General features: G+C 39.6%; 1 protein-coding gene across 23 annotated transcripts in view; it reads right to left on the bottom strand.

Annotated features, from left to right (window-relative positions):
- The window catches only part of PKHD1 (PKHD1 ciliary IPT domain containing fibrocystin/polyductin), a 623301-nt gene that overhangs the window by 371492 nt on the left and 237862 nt on the right, over nucleotides 1-13947 (bottom strand). For 22 of the 23 annotated variants that reach the window (XM_029242351.1, XM_029242350.1, XM_029242348.1 and 19 more), the window contains 2 exons: nucleotides 12480-12545; nucleotides 5781-5909 (listed from right to left, as the gene is read on the bottom strand). In XM_029242351.1, coding sequence (XP_029098184.1) covers nucleotides 5781-5909; nucleotides 12480-12545 — 195 coding nt within the window. The remainder of the gene's footprint in view (nucleotides 1-5780; nucleotides 5910-12479; nucleotides 12546-13947) is intronic. The other variant, XM_029242362.1, reaches the window with a different exon arrangement.

Genomic DNA, 13947 nt, shown 5'->3' with positions numbered 1-13947 from the left:
TCGGAAGGCATGCAACTTTCACCCAGGTCTCTTGGACTGCTCACTCTTGGGGAACTCTGCTTTAGGATGTTCCTTCTTGGATTCCAGCTGCCACACTGTTAGAAAGCCCAAGAAGCCCCACAGAGAAACCCATGTGGAGAGGAACCGAGGCCTCTTAGCTGACTGCCCTGACTGAACTACCAGCCAATAACCAGTGTCAACCACCAGCTGCATGAGTGAACTCTCTTGGACCACCCAACCACACTGGGCCTTTAGATGAGCCCAGCCACCATCGACGGCAATGCATGAAAGACCCCAGCAAGAATACCCCAGCCTAGCCCTTCCTCACAAAACTGTGAACAAAATAAAACATATGTTTTAAGCTATGAAGTTTCTAGGTGGTTTGTTAAATATTGATAGATTTCCAGAATACACACACTCCCGCAGTCACCATACTAATGCCATGCATCCTACAAAGAGGACTCCAGTAACTCAAGTTTAAATTAACTTCCCCTTCCCACTTGCTAGTAATCCAGAATAAATGGGGGTGATGGCTTGTGTGACTTTCTGTCCCATCCAAATGGGACAAGACCAGAATTTTGAAACTATTCAAGAGACAACACTGATATTTATGGTATTTGGTTTCTAATTGACTTTGCAGACCCAAATCTCTGTGTTACCTGTATCTTATCCTATAGCAGTTATAATCTTGGGTAAGAAAAAAGTATATTAAGCTTGTAATGCTCTACTCTCAACATTTTGTAGAAATTCCTCCCACAGAAAAATTATTTCCTGATTTATGGTCATCTTAACTCATATCTCCAACCTCAACGTCTTGCGATTTAACAAGGAAATACATTAAACATTGTTGACTTTGAAAATCCCAGGACATTGATGAGCCTCACTGCCATTTAAAGTACCCGAGTACTGAAAATCAGAACAAACAGAAGAACTATTATGAAAGAAAACCAGTACTTCTCCATTCATCTCTTCAAATAACGACAGTTCAAAGTAATATGGGAAAATGGAACACAGTGAATTCTACCACACATACATGCAAAAATAAAACCATGCTGGAGGCTATATGATATCATATCTGTACCCTTAAAAACAGAATCCTGCCACCTGGAATTGTAACACATTTCCCTTTCATTAAAGCTGCTCTGTGTGAAAAGGGTGTCATCCTGTCATGGCTGAAACTCCTTCAGAGAAAGAACTGGAAGCATCAAATCCTCGCAGGTCAGTTCAGGACAAAACCTGTAGTACAAGTTAGCAGGATCATTTGTGAGGGTTTGCGATTTGCATGATTTATTAGATAGAACTTGTTCCCACTCTGTAAGATGTCTTGAATGCATTTAGACCAATTCTCCCAGTATTTAGGAGGCAAAGACAATCAGATATACTTGTTTGTGTGAAGCAAAGTTATCATAAACTAAACTACAAAAGCAAATTCTCCATGATGACTTCAGCTCACTCCATATAATACCACCAAGAAGAATTTACAGCTTTCAAAATCCAATGTCTATAAAGACAGAATGCCTCAAAGGAAAATGGTACCATACTTAAAACAGTGATATCTTTTATTAGTACAGTAAAGTCCTATTTTTATGGAATAGGATGGGTCTGAGGTCATTCCATAAAATTGATTTCCCAGAAAATGGAAATAGGCAATTTACCCTAAGAATTTTATTGAAAAATTATGCTAGTCTATTTGAATAATGATGGGAATGTTCTACACATTTCCTTTATTAATGAATTAAAATACACAAAACATCATAAAATTATATTAGAGGTTCAAAAGTATCACTTAAATCTTCTTTACCAGTCACTTTCATTTTGTAACATCAGCAGTTCCATTAAAATCGTATTATGTAAAAATGGGTTTTTACTGTAATAATAGTTATTACCTATTTAGCTCCCAAGGTTGGTGTGAAAATTAAATAATAAGCCATTGGAAAGCAAATACAAAGTGTTGCTAATACCAGAGGCCAAGAGGGGCAGGCAGATGGGAAAACGAAGGAAAAGAGCACCTGACACATTAAAAATCACAGCGTTCATCTATAATTCCATTATTGCCAACACTCCACGCAGCAGTCATGTGTGCTGATGTTATCTCATTTAATCCCCTCAACATGATGATATGTTAATTTTAACCCTCATATTACAGATGAAGGTCGGAAACGTTTAAAACGTGTCTAACGCCACACAGTTGGTAAATGTCAGAATCCAAATGCGAACACAGCTTTGCCCTCGTCAACAGCCCATCCTGTACCTCCTAAAACATTGCTCCCTCCCCAGTACACCCTTGTGTCTCGTAACTGACCTTCAGTTTCTTATCCCATCTATCAAGGTCCTCTTCAAATGCCTCTTCCTCCCTGAAGTCATCTCTCTTCATCTTGCCTGGGACAAGTGTTTGATTCTAAACACTTCTGGTGCTTATTACAGCTATTTGTTGTATTATTAAGTATTAGTATGTGTTTTATCAACCCAGCTAAGTTACTAGCTGTTTGAGATCACGGCTGTATCCCATTTGCCTCTGGAGCACCAGATCAGAGCACCTGGTGTGGTGACTGTTCAGTTATTGTTGGTTAAATTGAATTGGAAAGGAATGTTAACTTGAATTAAAACTATATTTGCTACCAGATGCAAAGCAGATACTTCTACCAACGGCTCATGGCATCAGATACCTCTTTGGGAAGTTTCTCCAGTTTCTCCACATGTATGTACCTAATGAGAATGTAGCAAGATTGAATTCCTCACGTAGAGTATCTGACATATGCTAGGTATTCAATAATTTTTTTTTAAATTCCAAGTGAAGGGAACAATGGGAACAGGAAGTAGAGAAGTATAAATTCAGTATAATATGGAGTCTGATTTGAGTGACTCAGAGCAAGTAGGAATGGTGAGTTTTTTAAAATATATATGTGGTAAAGAGTTAGGGCTCTGGAATCAAACTGTCTGCTTTCCTGGGCCAGCCTTTTTACTTATTAGCTGGGAGAAACTTGGGCAAGTTACTTAACCTCTCTATGTCCCAAATTCCTCAGCTATAGAAAGGAAGATAACAACAGGATCCAAATCAAAGTAGTTGTGAGGAATGATCGAGAAGATCCATGTGGAACACTTAGCACAGTGCATGGCAGACACCCAGCACTCAAATTATAGTTGCTGTTACCATCATCGTCATCATCAGGAACATCTTAATTCTTAGGGCTCTGTTCAAAGGAAAAGGCATTACTTTCCACAGACCTGTAAATTCTGATAGCTGTACTGGGTCGATCCTGTGAAATCCAAAGATTCAGTTCTGGTATGAAATTATGGATGCAGCATGGAGAACATGTGCTTCATTCAAGCAGTACTCGGTGTCTTTTTTGTGCCAGACTTGGGTGAACAAACTGACTTGTTTCAGAGGAGGCAGGGAGTGAAAGAAACCAGAACAGCCAGAAAGGTCAAGAAGGTAAAACCACAAGTAGAAAGACGAGATGAATTCAATCCCAAGGTCCATCAGAGGTCAAAATATCAGGGTTTGCCAAAAAAATCAAAACAGAAGAGTAAAGCCAGTACAGTGCCTACAAAAGACCCCCAAACTAGGGCTTCCCTGGTGGCGCGGTGGTTGAGAATCCGCCTGCCGATGCAGGGGACACGGGTTCGTGCCCCGGTCCGGGAAGATCCCACATGCCGCGGAGCGGCTGGGCCCGTGAGCCACGGCCGCTGAGCCTGCGCGTCCGGAGCCTGTGCTCCGCAACGGCAGAGGCCACAACAGTGAGAGGCCCGCGTATCGCACAAAAAAAAAAAAGAAAGAAAGACCCCAAACTAAACAGAACAGATTAAAACACTGGCAACTATAAGAAAATTTTCTGGAATTAGGGCTTCTTTGAGGAGAGAGGCAGCAAGAAGTAAGGACTTCATTTATTATATATTACAAATCTATTTTCATTCCCTTATCTTTCCAACTGAAAACTAAATAATGAACAATAACTGCAGATTTTAAAAATCTTAACTTCTCTGATCTTTACAATAATACTGAAGGACCAAGTGGGAGATACTTCAGACACCCAGTATCTGTGCCCGCCCATCCCCCTGCCGCCTTTTTCCAGAGCACTGATCTGTGCTCTTTAAGAGCAGCTTCACGGAGAACTCGGGTCCATCTTACAAGCTGACCATGAACAAAGGAATGAAGGATGATGGCGAATGCCAGGGGCCCCAGCAACCAGGACACACAGTGGATACAGTCAATGCAGTGCCAAGCAAGATAGCTAAGATTGCTCCTCGCTCAGCATAAAGGTCCCAAGGATACGAAAAGCTTGGCAACCTTCAAAAGCTTCTCTTGCTTCCCGCATGCAGTGGGGGAAACAGTTTGCTCAGTGGGAAAAACCATAGCCCAGGGCCAATCCACTGGCTACATTCATCAAAAAGAAGGCTGAGGCAGAACAGATTTTTCCTTTCCGTATAGGAATGACTCATGAGCTTGTTTATTCAAAAAGTTCCATCCTCCATGGAGAGAGGTGGATGATAGGGGGGTGGGATGATAATAACAGTTTAAGTTTGTACTGGTCAGCCCGCTCCCTCTGTCCTCACCTCTCTGTGCAGTTCCATGTGCACCCCACCAATGCCCAGAAGGTGGTCAGTACGTTTTAACCTTTCTGCCTTCATTTCCCATCGTAAATAAAGCAAACAACACCACCACTCTTTTCATTTACCCTTAGTCTTTTTAGAAAGGAAATGTACTTGATTGGTTAAGAATAAGGACTTGGAGTCAGATCGTCTGGTTCAAAATCCTGGTTGTGCTGAATTGCAAACTGTGTGGCCCTGGGCAAGTAACTTAACAGCCTTGGACCTCTGTTTCTCTGTCAGTAAAAATGGGAATGATAATATTACCTGTATTGCAGAGCTATTGTGAGGATTAAACTAGTTAATATATGGAGAACAATTCCCAAATATTGTTAGCTGTCAACAAATGTTTGATATTAGCATTATTATTATTTCACAGATGACCAAATATTCTTTTTCCAGTACTGATCTTCTTTTATTCAGTATTACTTTGAGAAGTTCCGATTAAACCATAAATGGAAATAGGTCTTAAGAAATATATCTGTTGTATGAAAAACATTTTCTTCTTGGGCTAGGGAAATTTTCTAGTAGTTTCAAGAATTCTCTCCTAAGAAAGAAGAATTTTGTAAGTATGGTGTGTATTTCTGCACCTCTGAGGAATCGCCTTTCCCTTCTTATGTCAACAAAAAGAGAGCTCTAGGTAGACGGACGATGGAGAGATGGGTGATAGATTAGGCAGCTGATAGATTGATGGAATTTTATTTTTCTATTTGATTTATCTGTTCCTTTTCCGTCATCCTTGAAAAATCAAGGCAACAGAAGACCTTGTCATTCTTCTCAGTCCTATATTTAAAAGATTCACAAAGGCAAACGATAGGAGGCGTTTGAAAGTTGCTTCTTTCCATATACCCTGTGTCATTCAAACATAAGGATACTAAAATTTTCTGTAATTCTGTTCTCTGACACATTAGAAAAATTATCCAGCTAGTGGATTAGTCTAACTCCTTTTGGCATGGAGACTATTTATCCCACCTTTAATGAAGGTAGGCTGAACTATTTTTTCTGATTTTTACTGGATTATGAAATTCCTCTCCTGTAATAACCCAAAAAAGAAAGTGGTAGACATAATTGCCTATTTATTTCCACATTCTTTACTGTGTTGTTCAATATATTTAAATGACAGATAATCCCCAATTAGATTGGCCCAGTTCAGTCTGTCTGTGATTATTTACCCCATAGATTGTTTCACTCACTGGGTAAAATCAGGACGTCATCCCCAGGGCCTGGAATGGTACCGCTGTGTCCTCCCCAGCCCTTCTCCATGCCTTCCCATGCTTCGGGGAGGGACCATTTTAAAACTGACTCAGGTGCAGAGGAAGAAGCTAGAAAACAAAAGGAAGATAGCAAGGGTAACTATGAAAATCTGATTCACTATGATAACTTACAAATTCTATCCTTTATATTAGGATCCTGGTGACATTTTCACTTCCCAAAGAAGCTGCCTTTAGATATTTTATAATGTTCCATAAAAACATTTATCAGGCATAAGGCAGGTAATTATTCAATCCTTAGAAGACTACCTCCACTTCTAGGGAAAATATATTCTACTTTTGTTATTAAACTTTTGTGTTTTGCCTTTACTATAAATACTACAACATATGTTTATCACGAAACATTTGGAAAATGCAAATATAGAAAGAAAAAGAAAAATAATAATTGTCTACTATCTCACCACCTAGAAATAACCGCCATTAACCTTTTATTTGTATTTCCTTCCAGAATTTCTCAGCATTTTTACATAATTTAGATCCTATAACATGCAATTTTACATTCAGTTCTTATTTTACTTGGCAGTTTTTCACATGCATTTTGTAATGTCATTAAAACTCCTTGTAAACATGATTTTAATGGTTACATAATATTCTATCACATGAAAAGCCCACAATTTATTTAACCCCTAATGTTTGGCATTTAGGCTTTGTCCACCCTCTTTTCAAATTATAGAGAATGCAGTGTTAAATATCTCTGTGAAAATCTGCCAGTAATCATGATTTCTTCTTAAAATAGAATCTTAGCAATGGAATCACTAAGTCAAAGGGTATGATTTTCTCACAGCTCTTAATGCGTATTAAAGGCAGGGCAATCATCTGAACACCTCTCACTGCAATAATTTACATATAGTTCATAAGTTACAACTGGTTTTTATTGATTCTGCCACTGATGATCAAGTGGCATTTTCTTTTCAACCATCCCACTGGCCTCTTCAAGAAACTGTAGCAGAAATCTAATAATTTCCAGTGGGGACCATACCACGCCAATGTGAAATGTACCCACACATTCTTTTCTGGAACATGATCCCTGGTACAGAGTCAGAAGGGCAGAGAGATTGTCTCAAAAGAGGAGGATGAAAAGATTCACAGATGACCAAACTCTCTTCTTCCAGTACAGATCTTCTTTTATCCAGCATTCACTTAAGAAGTTCAAGTTAAACCATAAGTGACATTAGGTTCTTTTAGGGGAAATATATTTGTTCTATGAAAAATATTTTCTTTTCCACCTAGGGAGATTTCCTAGGAGATTCAAGAACTCACATGATAAGGGAGGGAATCTCATCTATTACTTGCTAATTTCACAAGCATAAATAATGAGTGCCCTCTCCATCAGAACAGTCCTAAAAAACAGTGATGCAAAAATAAATAAAATGTCATGCTTGCTCCCAAGGAGCAACTGGCATTGTGTAAGTATGTAAGTAAATGCTGGAGGGATAGAACGCTAAAGGGAGTACCTGACCAAGGGAGGGAGTGAGACCTTGCCAGGGGAGGCTTCCTGGAGAGAAGCATCTGAGATCTGAGCTGCACTGTAAAGGCTTGGGACCTACCCAGGTGAAGGGGGTGAGGGTGTGTGGTGAGAGTCTGCACTCCAGACGGGTGAGCACGTGCTGTGGCAAGAAATGAGAGATCACGTGGAAAAACTATAAGCAGTTTGGTGTTGCTGAGTCACAGAGCTGGAAAGAGGCAAGTGGTAGGGCTAGGGGAATAACCAGAGGTCAGAGTGGGAAGGGTGACAGAGATGGAGGAGCCAAGGGTAAGCCCTGGGTTTCCAGCAGGTGTGGTATCAGGTGGAGATGCCCATTAAGACAGACATCAACGAATTCAGTTTGGGCCATTTAGAGTTTGGGGTGTCCTTGAAGCCTCCAGGTGGAGATACACAGCAAGCAGGGGATGGCTGTGAATCTGAAGGATGGGAAAGAGCTCTAAGTCCGAGAGATGGATTTTGTTATTATCTCCCCAGAGGCTGTATTTGAAAATCTGAGGATGGTTGTGAGAGCTCCAGGGGACTACAGTGTGGAAAGACAAAATGCCTAAGGTCAGAACCACGGGGAACACCTGACTATTTTGTCTACCTGAACCCAACTCTCCAGTGGTCGTGGCCTAATTAGGGCCCTGGGATAACTTAAAAGTACATGGATTGTGGTCAAGTAGAAATCCTAGGGATAGGGAGGGTGAGAGGGAGGGAGACACAAGAGGGAAGAGATATGGGGACATATGTATATGTATAACTGATTCACTTTATTACAAAGCAGAAACTAACGTACCATTGTAAAGCAGTTATACTCCAATAAAGATGTTAAAAAAAAAAAGAAATCCTAGACAATTTAATTAACACAAAATATACCCCACACCATGGAAGCCAGGCAATGTTTTGCAACAAATCCTACTCAGAAAGAGGCTTTAGAAATATTTTATACTTATTCAATATCCTGTAATAAACCATAGTGGGAAAGAATGTGAAAAAGGATATATATATATATGAATATAAAAAGAATATATATATATATATATGTATAACTGAATCACTTTGCTGTACACCAGAAACAAACACAACACGGTAAATAAACTGTAATTCAATTAAAATAAAATAAAAAATATAAATATTTTGGGCTTCCCTGGTGGCGCAGTGGTTGAGAGTCCACCTGCTGATGCAGGGGACACGGGTTCGAGCCCCGGTCCAGGAAGATCCCACATGCCGCGGAGCAGCTGGGCCCATGAGCCATGGCCGCTGAGCCTGCACGTCCGGAGCCTGTGCTCCACAACGCGAGAGGCCACAACAGTGAGAGGCCCGCGTACCGCAAAAATAAATAAATAAATAAATAAATATTTTATAAACACCAATAATGCCTTTCTAAGTTTCCTCCCAGCTTTGTCTCCTTTTCAATACTATACCCTAAATACCCAGGTGGGGATAGGGTGGGACTATTTGTTGAGGTGCCCACTAACACCATAAAGTCCAGAAAAAGATGTTCTTACTTCCAGTGATATTTCAAACAGGCAATGACCATTTCTTTAAAACCCTACTCCAAGCTCCAAAAACCCTTAATTGCTTCAATCTTGTATCACAGATGTTGGAAACAAACATTCTTCAAGTTTGTCATCTTCACTCTCGTTTATGGGAAGGTTGAAACTGTCTTTAATTGAACAAACTAAATCTTAAGGTAGCTATTCTAAGCAATGTTATGATGAATGAATTTGATCATTCTATACCATCCTGCCTTAAAATAACAACGCTAAATGGAAAAGGACATGTTTAGTCTCCTGCAGAATTATGAGATGTCTATACAGTTAAAATCAAGCTTCTAGATGACTATTTTTAATATAGAAAGAAGAGGGGAGGAAAAGAAGCCTATAGAGTTAAAGCTATCAGAGGCATACATGGAGAACCAGAAGAGAGGAATGTCTTGGAAGACTAAGAAATAGAGAATGTGCAGAGAGTAGAAGTGATCTTGTTAATAGCAAATTTCCAATAAGAGAGGGAATAAGAAGTGGCTATTGAATGTGACAACTAGAGCATAGTGATCAAGATGAAGAGGGTCCCAGTGGAGTGATGGAGGTGGCAACCACTTGGATTACAGTGGATTGAGGAATGCACTGGAAGTAAGGAAGGGAAGACGCTGGGTCTGATCCTGCAAAAAGCTCATTAAGGAATGAATAGCCTTAAGATTTGAGACCCTCAGCCTTTGATCTGTCTTCCCAATCGTTAAATACACTAGACTTATCTTGAAACTGGAGTCCATGAATTTTGGTCAGGACCAACCTTTGTGATGAGCCCTCACCCTGCTTTCCTCTCAAATTTGTCAGTCAACAACAGCCGCCATTTGAGATGGTCTCCAACTTGGTACGTGAGCCAAGTATTCCTTCTCCACCTTAATCCTTCATCTACCCCAGCATTCTATGGCTCCACATCAAGAGGAGGCTAGTATTTTGAGAAGTTTGCAGGAGTGATACAAACTACAGGAGGATTTAGGGTCCACGAATTTTGTTTTGATTTGATTTTTTTAATTGAGAGGTGACAAAGAGTCATTTGCTGATAAAACAAAGTTCAGAAGATGTTAGGAGGGGTGGGATGAGTTTAAACAGGAGAAAGGCTGACAGATCCAGAGACCAGAGAAAAGGAAATAAACTTGATCTGTGGGGAAAGTGATGGCAAATTTACAAAGACAGTATCTGATCATCTGAATATTTTTATATGACTGTCAACGATATTTGCAACTAGCCCCCACTGAAAAGACAACATGGTTGAGGTAAAGGTTCTTCAGAAATATTTTTTGTGTTCCCCCAGTGTGGGTTGCTTCACCCTCCTCCTCTCTCCCATCTTTTATAATGCATCATGGACACCAAGAGGAAATCAATGGAGCCACAGTGTTGGAGGAGCATGAAAAACCTGCATTGGCGTCTTCAGAAACCTGGCTACCATCTTCACCCAAATTAGCATACATCCTTATCCCAAACCCACTAAGCACCCATACAACAACTTTCATCAGCACCACCTCCTCTGCTTCTTCCCAGCATTGGCCCACGTATACCCTAATTTCTGCTGCCTCTGGAGTATCCTGTCTACCAGGTCCCCATAATGACCAGCACAATCCTGTACACAGAATAAACCCTCAACTAACTGAGTGAGCTAAAAGGCCCTATAGCAGAACACCTCAACCCAAAATGTTTTTTCTGCATTACATATTCATTGTATCTCTGAATCGGTCAACATATAGATGGAACTCCATTATTTATTCAATTCTTGTTTTGTCAAAGAATTTTTGATATGGCAAAAATTGTATTATTTTTCATAGAGCTCTCCATTAAACAAAAGACATGCCATATTTAAATTTTGACATTATCACTTATACCCCACACGACAGAAATCAAGCAATGTCTTAGAACCATATTAATAATAAATATTTGAATATAACGAATGGTAATGTACTAGTTCTGTAACTCCCTGGGTCTTAGGAGTTTTCTGTCCCAACCTGTGTAAGATGGGAAAATGGCTATATATATATAATTAATTTTAATCTAACCAAGTTAGTATATGCCAAAAAGGTAATTTGAATACCTTAGGGTTTAAATGGTATAACAGAAAGAACACTGAACTGAGTTAGAAACCTGAGTTCTCATCCAGGCTCAACCACTGATTACTGATGTGACTAAGTAAACTATTTAATGATTAGGCTTCCATGCCCTCATTTGTAAAATGAGGCAATTGGATAGGACAGCTTGTGAGGTTCCTTCCCTTATTAAAATTCTACAACTCTATGAAGCATCAGCTTTCTATTTATTCAGCATGTTGTAACTGACAGGCCAAGTGAAGCATCTCCCAGTTAAACTGACCCCTGCTGAAAAGCCCTAGATTCCAGCCACCCACAGTGTCCTTCCAAAGAGTCCTTAATACAGAAATCTTCGCACTAAGTGCTGAGAGGCACGTCATGCTGACGAAAGCTGCCCAACCCAAGAATGGCCACCCACAGATGGTCCAGTATCCTCTGAGGGGGCCTGACATGAGAGCTCCCCCAACAGGTAGGTTCTCTACAAAATAGGGGCTGACCCAACCAAACGTATCTCTTCTCGGGGGAATTTGAACACAGGACATCCAGAGAGGAGAGAGTTGTAAGATACTATTCTTTGGTAACAGTTATTTTAAAGGAAACATATTCCTTGATTATTTAGTCATTTGATTGACATTCCCCGGTGACCATAAGACCCCATGAAGTCAAAGACCATTCTATCTTGTTCACTGTTGTCACCTCCCACACCTCACATGAGAGGCATTCAACAAAGCATTTTGAGTCACCTAAAGGAAAAAAGTGATAAAGAACTAGGGACAGAAAGAGCAAAGGCTATGGCAGCTCAGAAACAGATATAAAAAAAAAGAATCCCTTTCTTCTCGGTCCAATAAGCATGAAAAGGTCATCGTCGGTACTTCTAGTTTACATACAGTTTTAGTCCCATACCGTAACCTCATTTATTTATTAATTTAAATGGAGAAATTAGATCATTTTCTGATTAGCCTGGGCTCTTCTCTGACATAACACAAAAATGCCACTGGAAATCAAAGGAAAACTCAGCCTTTGAAAAGATTTATCCCGGCTGCAAATGTATAGTTAAAACAGACTCAGGGTAAACAAAAACAAACAATGAAATACATTAGAAGGCGCTTATGAGTCATTTAGTCTTTGAGAGTTTAGCTTTTATGAGTTAGAAAGATTTCACAGAACCATCTGACTTATGGGGAGGATTTGTTTACCCTGATTTCCTGAAATTACTGAGAACAATTACAGTTTTAAGATACCCTGAATTTTTCTTTCCATTTGGTGGGGGCCTAATGGCTCATCTGCAGATCTGGACTCCTGTGTGCACATATGGTCCATAATTCATGAAATGTGCTTATTTACATGTTGCAATTCTTACTTTCCTATGTTTTGAAATGCACCAATTCTTATATCTTTCTTTGACATGCAGACATATATTTTAGCTGTAGGGGTGACACAATAAGGAGTTGTCAGACATAAAAGCATTAGGGCTCATACTTGCCCTACAAACAGTATGATGGGAGGAATTTATAAAACGACTGGAGGACATTCTGCTGTACCAGGCAATTCTATTTGATGAGTTAATACTCACCTGAAATAGTTGGCGCCACACCTTCCCTCACCTGGAGAATTACTTGAACTTGGCCTTCACCTGAAACTGAACACAAAAAACCATAACTTGGATGTGATACAAAGATTATCTTAATACGAAAGACATTCACGTTTAAGAACGATGGCTTTGTGCTAAATTCTCCCCAACCTAACTAAATTTTCAAAATAAAAAAATGAAGTCCTTGTTAATTAGTCTAACAATTGATTTCCAATATTTGATTTTGATTGTTTTTATTTGATTAAACTTAATTGCAGTGAGCTTTCCAAAAGAATTGGCACATAAATAATTAGGGAAAAAATTGTTTCACCATATGTTCTTTGGAGGCCAGTGTTGGTGAGCAGGACACCCCTCATATCCTATTTCCCCTCCATCAGTTTGAAGGCTCCACTTTTAGAATTCATGTATTTTTCACCAGTAGAGTTCAGATCACCCATGAAATGTATTTGCTTTACCTTTATCCAAACAAATTGTCCTTTTAATGAAGCCTTTTCCCCACCCCGCTTTCTCCTCCCATCTTCCAAACCAACTGAGCACATTTAAAAGGCCTGGGGTTCATTAATTTTAAGCGTTCAATAAATTAGTGGAAATAATCAAAAGGCCTGATTCTTTCTGATAATGACAATTTGATGTCAGTATAAACCAGTAGATTAAGCTGGGAACATATGCTCCTTTGCCAAGAGAGGCTGCTGTAATTAAATAGTGAATGCATCTACAAGGTGCTCTCACGCCTGATTAATTAGTAATCAGGTGCGCGAACTCCACTCTTCAGTAACACCTTGTCTCTTAGTGGTTAATTACCTTTCTGCCTTATTCGATGCCATGGAGCAGCACCTCCCACCACCGAAGGACCCAATGATGCTGAAGGTTGCCGCCTTGGGGCCCTGGTCCCACCCATGCTCTCCTTTTGCCTCTCCCTGGAGCCCTAAACTCTCTCCTCTATCACAGAATGGAGTAGACCTAGGATCATTCTTTCTAATCACAAAGCATAAGCGTCAGAACATTACAAAGAAAATAATCCCCCAAAACACCCATGATGAGACCTCTCTGATTCTATTCTTATCTTGTTCATTATTCTCACTTAAAAATTTCCTGTAATAACCTATAATGGAGTATCATCTGCAGAAATACAGAATCACTATGCTGTATACCCAAAACTAACATAATATTGTAAATCAACTATATTTCAATCTAAAATTTATTCCCATTATAAAATGCATGAGTCTGTGGCTTTCTCCTTCCACTGTACACACTTTTTTGACCAGGTAGAATGGCCAACATGTTCTTTATGTGCTCTACTTTATCATCGCTTCCAAAGCTTTACCTATATTGTTTCTTTATACTATTGCAAATTTCACCCACTTTTCTAACTTAAATAATAAAAGTAATTAATAATAAAGCCACCAGCTTAACATCTCTTTTTTTCTATAATGTCTAACTCATCCACTTC

This window comes from Monodon monoceros, unplaced genomic scaffold (assembly GCF_005190385.1).
Source record: "Monodon monoceros isolate NGI ecotype Baffin Bay Population unplaced genomic scaffold, NGI_Narwhal_1 Super_Scaffold_3, whole genome shotgun sequence".
In the NCBI taxonomy this organism is placed as follows: Eukaryota; Metazoa; Chordata; class Mammalia; order Artiodactyla; family Monodontidae; genus Monodon; species Monodon monoceros.
This window is presented reverse-complemented; position numbering and strand designations above follow the sequence as displayed.